Source organism: Phoxinus phoxinus (genome assembly GCF_949152265.1).
Source record: "Phoxinus phoxinus genome assembly, chromosome: 20".
NCBI lineage: Eukaryota > Metazoa > Chordata > Actinopteri > Cypriniformes > Leuciscidae > Phoxinus > Phoxinus phoxinus.
In genome coordinates this window covers 16,013,511-16,023,767 of record NC_136895.1, presented here as the reverse complement: position 1 = coordinate 16,023,767, position 10,257 = coordinate 16,013,511, and the positions used below count along the sequence as shown (strand labels likewise).

The 10,257-nt window shown below is 37.4% G+C and overlaps 1 protein-coding gene across 1 annotated transcript; it reads left to right on the top strand.

Moving 5' to 3' along the window:
* The first annotated feature begins 286 nt into the window (after positions 1-286).
* On the top strand, positions 287-9,217 carry fstl3 (follistatin-like 3 (secreted glycoprotein)). The gene is made up of 5 exons (XM_079593870.1): positions 287-596; positions 1,449-1,634; positions 5,001-5,216; positions 7,584-7,811; positions 7,904-9,217. The coding sequence occupies exons 1-5, from the start codon at positions 521-523 to the stop codon at positions 7,936-7,938; spliced, it is 741 nt and encodes a 246-aa protein (XP_079449996.1). The 5' UTR covers positions 287-520; the 3' UTR covers positions 7,939-9,217.
* The last annotated feature ends 1,040 nt before the right edge of the window (positions 9,218-10,257 follow it).

The following is a 10,257-nucleotide window of genomic DNA, read 5'->3' as shown; positions in this document are numbered from 1 at the left end:
TATTTATACAATAAAAAAAATTCCTGGCCATAATGGTCAATATGTTAAAAGTTTTCTTTTTCTTAAATCAAATTTTTTGTTTTTGAAAGCCAAACTTGAACTAGCCTACATTTAAAAACTAAACATAGTCTTTGCATATGCAAATAAATGTGCATAGACTTAGATGCACTACATTTGCCATTAAAGATATCATGGCAAATTTCTTGGTTGACGTTAACTGAGTTCAGACTGACTGAGATGAAGTGTGGGAGTTTTCAGCCTCATATCCGAGAACTGACTCAAGTACACAACGACATCAGCAACGTAACTGGCTGGAATTATCGCCCATCCCAGAAGCATAATTTACTCGGGCAAAATATTTATACAGAGGCGGACCAAAATCATTTACAACAAGTCCATTCACGAAACCGAGTGGAAACAACCCAAGTTAAAGGCTCTCTAGACTTAAAAAAAAAAATCAATCTAATACTTGTAAGGAAAGCCGCTGGTTCAAAGTCTGTGTAAAGTATTCAGCAGCATCATGAACTTTTTGGCTGTTCTACACTGTGTGATACTTATTTCAGTTTGTGAAATACTTGGAGAACATCGAACGAACGGTAAGTGAAAGATAACGTATTTGACAGGCTATATTTCGCTTTGTGATAGTTTCTTCAGAAGTTTAGATGTCAATGCACTAATCAAGATGAACACATTTTATTATAGACTACTATGTTTGTAATAAGCAGACTTTTAATGGCGTTTTAAAGGCAATCGTTTTAAAGATTAATCTATAACAAATAATTATATAATAAACAACGAAGTTTTTGTTCAAATTTACAGCGATCGCGCAGCTGTTGTCATGGTTACCTCGTCAAGCAAAGGCGATTTCTGTTCTCGAGTGCAGACTTGTAATCTAAAACTTTTGTGGTTATTGAAATATTTGAAAATACTGTATAATATATATATATATATATATATATATATATATATATAGGCCTATAATACATTGATCACACATAATATGTTAATAATGTAAATGAACGTAAATAAATGAATGATTTATTGCACTGGTAACGTTATTGCATTTATTGCAAATGTATTCAACTTAAATGGTTGACATACGTTAACCAGCCACAACGTTTGAGCTATAAAACTAAAATATAAGTTTGATTTGTTCTGAAAAAAAGAAAAGAAAAAATGAATTATGGTTTAATAAAAGCCTGTTTACGCTTTAGAAAAAAAAAATTCCTATAATTTTTTTACAAACAAGATATTTCACGTGACATATTTTATTGGGCAATAATTACACATCTGAGGTCATCTTTATTTTAGTTATAAAAAATACTTTACAATCTCATATGTACAAGTAAGAAGGAATGGTGAAAATACATCTCTGATATAGGTTCGTATTGTTGCCATTGTCCCTGAGATGGATTATATATGTTTTCATTTTGTGTTTGTGTGTCTAGCGGGAATGTGCTGGCTGCAGCAGGGTCCGGAGCACCGCTGTGACATGGTGCTCATGAGGGGCGTGAGCAGGGAAGAGTGCTGTGCTGCTGGCCGTCTGGACACTGCCTGGTCCAATACCAGTCTACCCATCAATGAAGTCAGCCTGCTGGGATTCCTGGGAATAGTTTCCTGTAAGCCGTGTAAAGGTACAGACTCATATTTACCCTCCGTTCTCAACAGGTAGACTGGGTTGTCCCACTGTAATGTTCCAACTTGTTGATATCAGTAAGAGTCTCTGTGCTGAAGCCCTCTTGATCTGATTACTACCATTTTAAGTCTTCTACACACATAAGAGAACATTCCTCATTTGCAAATTAGGGCTGAAACCATTTTGCTGAGGAGATAAAATCTAGTACTGTAGGCCAAATCTTGGTTTGGAGAGTTTTCTTTGCAAATGCAATTCTTCAGCAAGTTTAAAAAGCGTGGATATATACACCAGATGTTTTGTTTAACTTTCTCCGGCTGTTGGCCAGGTACGTAGGTTCAGATAAGGGCTCCAAAACTCTACTATCATCAGACATTTTAAATACAGACCGTTATCACTGGAGTAAACAAGTTAGCCGACATGGTTATTTTAATGAATTTCCTCAGCCCATCAAGCCCATAATCGTGCTCAAAATTGTAGTTTGGTGGTTTTTAGTCCATATCTATCAGTTTGAGGTCATGTGTATGATAGTGTACTCTTAAGATTCACTTTTAGCAGATAAGCACATTTCAAATGTATAGTCATCCTCTTCTAGATAAACAGACCAAAAAAAATATATGACTCATCCTGCACTAATTTACTTTGATTTTTTAATTTACCAATCAAATGCTCTCTAGAATGAGAATGACCTTCCCACTATAGGTGCAATAATATTAGAATTTATTTTTGGCCAAAATAAGCCCATTGTCTTTTATCAATAGTGTAGCGACGTATGAAGCACTTTCAAACCAAGGAGGGGTGCATTTCCCAAAAGCATCGTTAGCCAACTATGGTCGCAATTTTTCATTGCATTTTTTCCCGACACCATCGTTCCAACGAACATTCGCAAACAGCATCGCAAAGTTGTGTGGTTGGAACGACAGCTCTCGACCTGTGGTTAGAAGCATAGTTTCTTGTTTGCATGAGATGTGGAGTCAATAAATCCTTATCTTAAGTCAATTAAGCAAGGTGACATTCAGTACAATCTATATCTTTTATTTAGAATACATACAGATGTAATTTACATATTTTACATACGTCGTTTTTGAATAGTGCGCATGTGCGAACGTGCTCTACTACGCAAGAACGAGCCTATGATTGAATCTGGAAATAAAGCGAAATAACTGAGAAAAATGAGAAATAGTCCTCAAGATGCCATCTCCGTAATTTATAGCAAAACATCTAGCATTAATTCGATCTCAAACAGATTCATTAAAATAATTTATTACTCCACCACCTGCGTGACATCATTAACCAACGTGGTTGAACGACCAATTTGCAACAATATGGTTTCGGGAAACAGTCGTGACTAGCTAGTTGATTTCTTCAACGATGTATCGTAAGCAGCAAGTTACGCTGTTATTCGGGAAACGCACCCCAGATTGGTTGACCAACTTGAACCCATTGCAAACTCTATACCTTAATACAACCTACTTCTGATTAGCAATAGCAACTTGCAAATCGAAATTCACGATCATGTGGATTCCTATCGAAATGATTGGAATTTGCCCACCAAAATTCAGAGAACAATGGTAAATTTGACCACACCTTAATACAACCTAATTCCGATTAGCAATAGCAAGTAGTTCATTTACATGAGAACGGCTGAAAATGCAAGCTTTTTGAAAACGGTCTCTGTGTAAACAACCAAAACGCAAATGTCTGAAGACGATGACGTCATGTACATGTGTATTACGTGTTTAGTCTATAGTGTTTCATCGCCATCTATAGGCCTGGCAGCAGAATACAGCGTTTTTGGTCGTTTTCGCGGCTCCGTGTGAATGGGGATCGTTTTGACAATGGTGTCGTCTGTACACGGAAAACTCAAAGGAAAAACTTCTCCGTTTTAAGCATCGTTGTCATGTAAGCGTACCCTTAAAGTAAAGGCTCTTGGCTATTTCAAAAAAGCATCTCTATTGACTATTTTTTCTCTCATACGGAAGTCAGCTATATTTGTCATTATGCATAAAATAAATAAATTGTTTGACACAATAGCAGATATTTCCCACCCCCCTTTCTCTCCTCCCTCTCTCAACATTCAGTCTTTCCCAATTCTTATTGGAAAGCAGACTTGTTTTGCCTTTCCCTCTCAGAGATGACTGAATTCTAGCACACCGCAAAGAAAAATGTGTGCCACATGCTGGAGAGGTCTGGTCCTCATAAGCCTCAAACACAATCAGCATCATTAGACACTTGGGGGGAAAGATAGACTGGAAGTGAAAGTCTGTTAGCCTATATTGTTTATTCCATGGCGTTTGCTTTCCATTATCATAAAACTATATGGACTAGCGGACCCTACTGTGTGACCTCCCCAGCGTGTTCTCAATGTCAAACGCTTCAAAGCATTCCTGAAAGCTCAACTCACGCTTAGCGTCTGTCCGGCGCATTTCCTTACATTTGTTTTTCGGGGCATACAAGGCAGTTCGTAAATTATGTGTGACTGCCTGCGGATCTTGAGGAAACATAACAGGGTTATGCTGGGATTTCCAGTGGAGGTGGAGGTATCTGATTCGGCCTTGAGTGATTTAGTTGGCTTCACAGGGAAGGGGAACAGGATATTAAAGGACTTGCAGGAATGGGAACCAGAAGCTGAATCCATTTCAAAGTGTTTCTGATGTGTCTTGTTTGCTCTTCACATATGAATGGATAAGAATGGACATTTATTGAAAAACATGTCAATGGATGAGCTTTTCACACTTTTAATAGTTACCTCAGGGTCATTCTGAACCCTAGGTTAATAGAGTCCTGTGTTATCTTGCTTCACCTTTCACACTGCTCATACTTTACCCAGGGTAAACTATTAATCCTGGGTATCCATAAGCTGACATTTCACACTGTACATTTCTAAACCCTGCTGTGTCAGTGTCATTGATTGGATGAACGCCACATGTGACCTGCACTAGCATTGCGCATCCTCATATTACACATCACCGACTGTACTGTCAAGTTTTTTTCTGAAGACTTTTCTGAATATAAAGGCAAGAATGTAACAGTCACTTTTTCACTTCAATTGAAAAATGTTCCATTGCCGTTTGAAAATTGTCCCATCAAACACTGAATGTGAGGCACGCGATTGGTTGTCAGTTGCTAAGCATTTAGTCGTAACGTTCTAAGACCGCATTGTTTCACACTAGTACACATACTGTAATGTGCAATGCGGGGTTAACACTGCAAAAGCAGTGCTAACAGTGCTTCATAGCTCTGCGTAAAAGGAGGTAATAAACACACTTCTAAATTACAAGTCTGAAACAAACACTTTTCAATATTGAAATAAATATAGGTTTACTTATAATCCGCTTTTTCCCACTTTATCCACCTTCTTTTACAGAGAACTGTGAGGGGGTCAACTGTGGCCCTGGAAAGGTGTGCAGGATGAAGTCTGGACGTCCCCAGTGCGTGTGCTCTCCGGACTGTTCCAACATCTCCACTAAACATGCCGTGTGTGGGAGCGATGGGAACTCGTACAAAGACGAGTGCGCACTCCTGATGGCTCGCTGCAGAGGTCACCCTGACCTGGAGATTATGTACCAGGGGGATTGCAAAAGTACGCTGCTGCTTTTCAGATTCCACATGCAGAGTCCATCAGACTGAAGGAAAAGCTTCATATTTAGATTATTACTCAGATTGAATAATCATTTTTAGAAAGAAAGTGCGGATTTACCATATGTATTCTGAAAAACTTCCAACCAGGCCCTAGTGAAAAAGAAGCGTGCCTAATTGTATTGAATGTGCACTTCTATTGTAGTGAAAGGGATACTTCACCGATTAGCATTAAGCTTTGTATCAGTAGAAAACCTGTAGTATTTTCGAATTACCATGCTCCCCCCCCTCCCCCCCCCCTCCCTCCCTCCCTCATGTCCCCCTGAGACAAGAGATTTATGTATTTTTTTGTCTAGAAAAAAATCTTCCTATGACGCAAAACTCGTCATTTTGCGTCATCGGAATATTTCCTGGCCAGAGGCTAAAAACTACAGCCAGTAGTAGGAGCTAGTTCCGCAAGTTCTCAACCCGCCCATAGTGGGTGGGATCTGACTCACTCAGAGAATGTACAAACAGTGTCAGCCATCTTTTTTTTTAAGCTAAGCTAACAGGCTCTTGCTCTGTGGAGAAAGCTGAGTAGTAGGGGTGACCATACGTCCTCTTTTTCCCGGACATGTCCGGCCGTTATTGCCCGGGCTCTTCCTCCCGACCGCCAAGCAGGTCTCGCTCCTCCGCGCATCGGACCCGCGCACCAGACCAGACCTCGAGATCGCCCAAAATGTCCGGGACTCGGCTCCTACTTTCCACAGTCACCATTCACTACGCCTACATGATTACATTATTTGACACTGACACGTACGTGCCAGATTTGCAGGTCATGCATTCTGCTTCACAATGCTAAAACGCACATCAACCGATCACTTGTTTAGCGTTCATGTAAACACTACATTCAGATTCACCAATCGGAATAAATTCAGTCCGATTGAAACACAAGGTGTGTATGTAAACATAATGAATGGCGACCGTAGAAACCAAAAGCCGAATCCCGGATATCCTGAAATCCGACGCTCGTGGCCACCCGCACGAGCTGTAACTCAGCGAGGAACAGCCGCGGATGATGAAGGGACCAGAGGCGGCCGGAGCAGCCGCTGTAGCAGAGGAGCGAGACCCGCCCGGCGGTCAGGAGGAAGAGCCCGGGCAGACTCATCACGGAGATTTACGATAAAATGTTGTCTTTTCAGTTTCAAGTCAACTAGTAACCTATTTGTATCAATTCTTCCGATAGTGGCCCCCTGTAATCGGTAGGCGTGGCCTCTTAGGGCAGCGAAGCAAGTGCATTCTGGGAGTTGTTGTCTTTCATCTAGAAGGCACCAACTTCAAAAATAATTTCACATTTCTACTACATAAATGATCCACTTTAAATACACATTCATCTTTCCAGCGGTGAAGTATCCCTTTAAAACACTGTACTTTTAGATAATATAAATGAATGAAGTGAAATTGTACTTAAAATGAAAGACTTTTACACAAGCCGCGTTTCCATTACCCTTCAAATTGCGCAAATTGATATTGCGAATTGAAAATACAATCAATGGAAACACATCACTTTCGCAAAACTCGCACATATCGCATTTACAGGTCACCTGCCGTGCGCAAAAGTCACATGATCATTCTTTAAAGATGGCGCGTATGTTTGGACAAAAGACGAGACAGACTTCTTTATTAAACTCATAAAAGACAAAATAATTATGGGAATACTGGATTATAAACAACTAAGAAATGGCACAATTTATCAAGACCTCAAAGCAGATATGAGGGAGAAACACCCAGAAACACCTCATACATGGCACGAAAGTATAAGGGGCTTTCCTTGCCATTAATGCTTGGATAACACGCCTACGTCACCTTCGATTAAAAACAATGGCTAGTGCGTTGGCTGGAATATACGTGAAGCTACCAACATTCCGTTGCCATGATTTTTGGAATTACTTATCAGGAAGAGGAAAAAATTACGTTTTAGTCGCATAACATCAGTAAATGGAAATGCCGCCATTTCGCAATAGTTTTTTATCAACATTTAGAAAATCTCGCAAAAGTTTTGCGCAAATCTGTAATGGAAATGCGGCTTCTGTAAAAGAAATTGTTGGTTTAATAAAAAAAAAAAATGAAGTAACCTGGTTGCCTAAATTTTTGGTTCATTGAAATTAAAAAATGTAGTTAATACAAAGAAGGAGATTGGTTTAATCAACAGAAATTCAAAATATGATGTTATCTGAACCACATTAATTATCTAAAGAAAAAAGTTGTGAAAACAAATCATGAAAATACTTTTTTACAGTGTACACTTTCATGTCAAAGTATGCTACATGCAGATCTGTGTATGTTATATGTTTTTTCATCGTTATCTTGACCCTTGGCACCATTCTTTCAGAATCCTGTTCAAATGTCGTATGTCCTGGTACACATACCTGTGTGACTGACCAGACCAACAGCGCCCACTGTGTCATGTGCCGCACTGCGCCCTGCCCGATGCCCATGGTCACTGAGCAAACCATCTGCGGCAATGACAACATTACCTACCCAAGCGCCTGCCACCTGCGTAGGGCTACCTGCTTTTTGGGTCGATCCATAGGGGTCCGCCACTATGGACACTGCAGAAGTACGTTTTCACACACCTGGAATTGCTTGACCATTACGATATTTCCACGATGGACTTGCTGAACTCATTTTAACTTATGTTCTGTCTTACAGGTAATGAAGGAAGTGAGGAAAATTCACTCTTCTGAGGAAGTTCCACTCCATGTACATATTATGATGGCACATAAGACGTGAGAGAACCTGTTTGAAACCATATAGTCTCACAACACGGTCCTCTACCAAGGAACCACTACTACTATTTTATACGCATGCAATTCATATTTAAAGGAAATGTGTGGTTTTAACAGGAGAATTGATCTGATGAATTGACAGTGTGTATATTGTAAATATACTACAAGCTACTATTTATTGGAGAAAAATAATGAAGTCTGTTATTTATGTGTTAACACGTTTGAGACACCATATATACATATACTTCAGCTGCCTTTATTAAGGTATTTATTGTGGGTTTTGCTTCAGTTTTCTTGTACATGTCAGAACTGCATGATATATATATATATATATATATATATATATATATATATATATATTCACAAAGAGCTATTTCTTGCCAATTAAGTATTTTAGAAAATTTCTCTAACATTTCATGTTTTATATAATTTTTTTTGTTTTAAATATTTTATATTATTCTATATGTTTTATTTAATTTATATTATATATCAATTCCCATGATTTTCAGCCATTGTCAGGCATCTTTTCGACATATTTTCTATAAGCAAAAAAAAACACAGAATAAATACTAGCAGAAACGATGCCCAAAAACCACGGAATCTTCTTCTTGTGCATTCCTAAGTACATCTTTCCCAAAAATATGCCTCTCTGCAAAGTCTATGCGGACACACGGTTGAAATTCTTATGGGCATGGGAGACTACTTACTCATTGAGATAAAGTGTTATGCGTGTACTGTTTGTATTCGAGGGATTACTCAGCCAAAACAGCAACACTTCCAGGCCATGTTTTGCTTACGTGAAGGCCAAACTGAGCCACCCACCAAGCAATGAAATTACCAGCTACAGTCTGATGGCTGCAGTTTACGAGGACGCTGGGACAGTCAAAGAATGTACAGTACATTCTACTGTTTTAATGGTTTTCACATTGCAGGGTTGTGTTTTTGTCATTTTGTGTGTGTCTGAGTCTGTATCACTTGACCTTGTTGTATAATGAAATAGTCATAAGAAGACATTTAATAGGTGTTAATTCCCAGTAAATCGTATGTGATTTGACGGATTGGCGATATTTGTGTAAATCATCATTGTTTGTTCCATGTGTAACCTTTCTTGTATACCTTCTTGTAAATAGAGACCTTTTGCAGTATCTGAATATATACTGTAAAATCCAATTTATTCAATTGCATATTTTTGTATTGTTTACTTACGTTTTTTTTATTAAAACACAAAATTAATGTTGTGTCAATATGATTCTAATGATTCTTGATCAGTGTTATTTTAATATCATTGAGATACTTATATTTTAATTCACTTTTTGAATTAGTTTTTGTTTTTATATTTTTCGTTTTCATTTGAATTTTAGTTTGTTTTAGTGTTTTTGTCATTTTTTCCTTAAAAGTATGCCTATATAGTTTTTATGCATTTTTTATTTTAGTTTATTTTTTTATGGAAGCTTGTTTCTGCCACACACAAAAAAGGCAAAGTAAAAAAAAAAATATATATATAAAAAATCTAATTTTAATTTAGTTTAACTGCAAGTACTAAAATAACTATGGAAGCTTGTTTCCCCCACTTAATAAAAATAAAAAAGGTCATTGCGAGTATTTATCTAAAAAAGTTGATCTCTCACAATTCTGACTTTTCTCTCTTGCAATTGCGAGTTTATCTCTAGCAATTCTTACTTTTTCTCGCAATTGTGAGATAAAAAGTTGCGATTACCTTTTTTTTTTTTCTGCTGGAAACAAGCTTCCATAGTTATTTTAGTAAATTAAGCTAAACTAAATGAGAAATATTACCTTGGCTACTAGCCATATTTAAAAAAAAAAAAAAAGTTTTATTTCAAGCAACAAATAATGTTTTTTTAATTTTTTTTATAAATGGTTCAGTGAACTATAATAACCTTGGTCTTGATGATTCATGTTCAAGATATTGCGAGCCCAGTTCACTTCATTCCATTTGAGAAATTTATAAACCAATAAATCAATAGTTTAACAAAATAATTTGATATTAGATAAATAATAATAATAACAATGTAATTAATACAAATATGTTTTGCAATTGTTAATATAGAAATAATGATAAAATAAAAAGGTTATTTCTATTATTTCACAGGGAAATTGTTCATATATATATAAAAAAAAAAAAAAAAAAATCCAGGTGTCAGGACATTGCGGTCTCTCAGCTCGAGGCCCCCAGTGGCCCTTGAATGTATCTCTTGTTATCATCACTCAGTTGTGTTATTGTGAATCCAAAGAATTTACTCTCAATAGTCTTTCTAA

Excerpts from the sequence above, each read along its gene's own strand:
- fstl3 (XM_079593870.1), top strand. The coding sequence starts at position 521 with ATGAACTTTTTGGCTGTTCTACACTGTGTGATACTTATTTCAGTTTGT. Across the intron at positions 1,635-5,000 it reads TTCCTGTAAGCCGTGTAAAG|AGAACTGTGAGGGGGTCAAC; the intron begins GTACAGACTCAT and ends CTTCTTTTACAG. Across the intron at positions 5,217-7,583 it reads GTACCAGGGGGATTGCAAAA|AATCCTGTTCAAATGTCGTA; the intron begins GTACGCTGCTGC and ends CCATTCTTTCAG.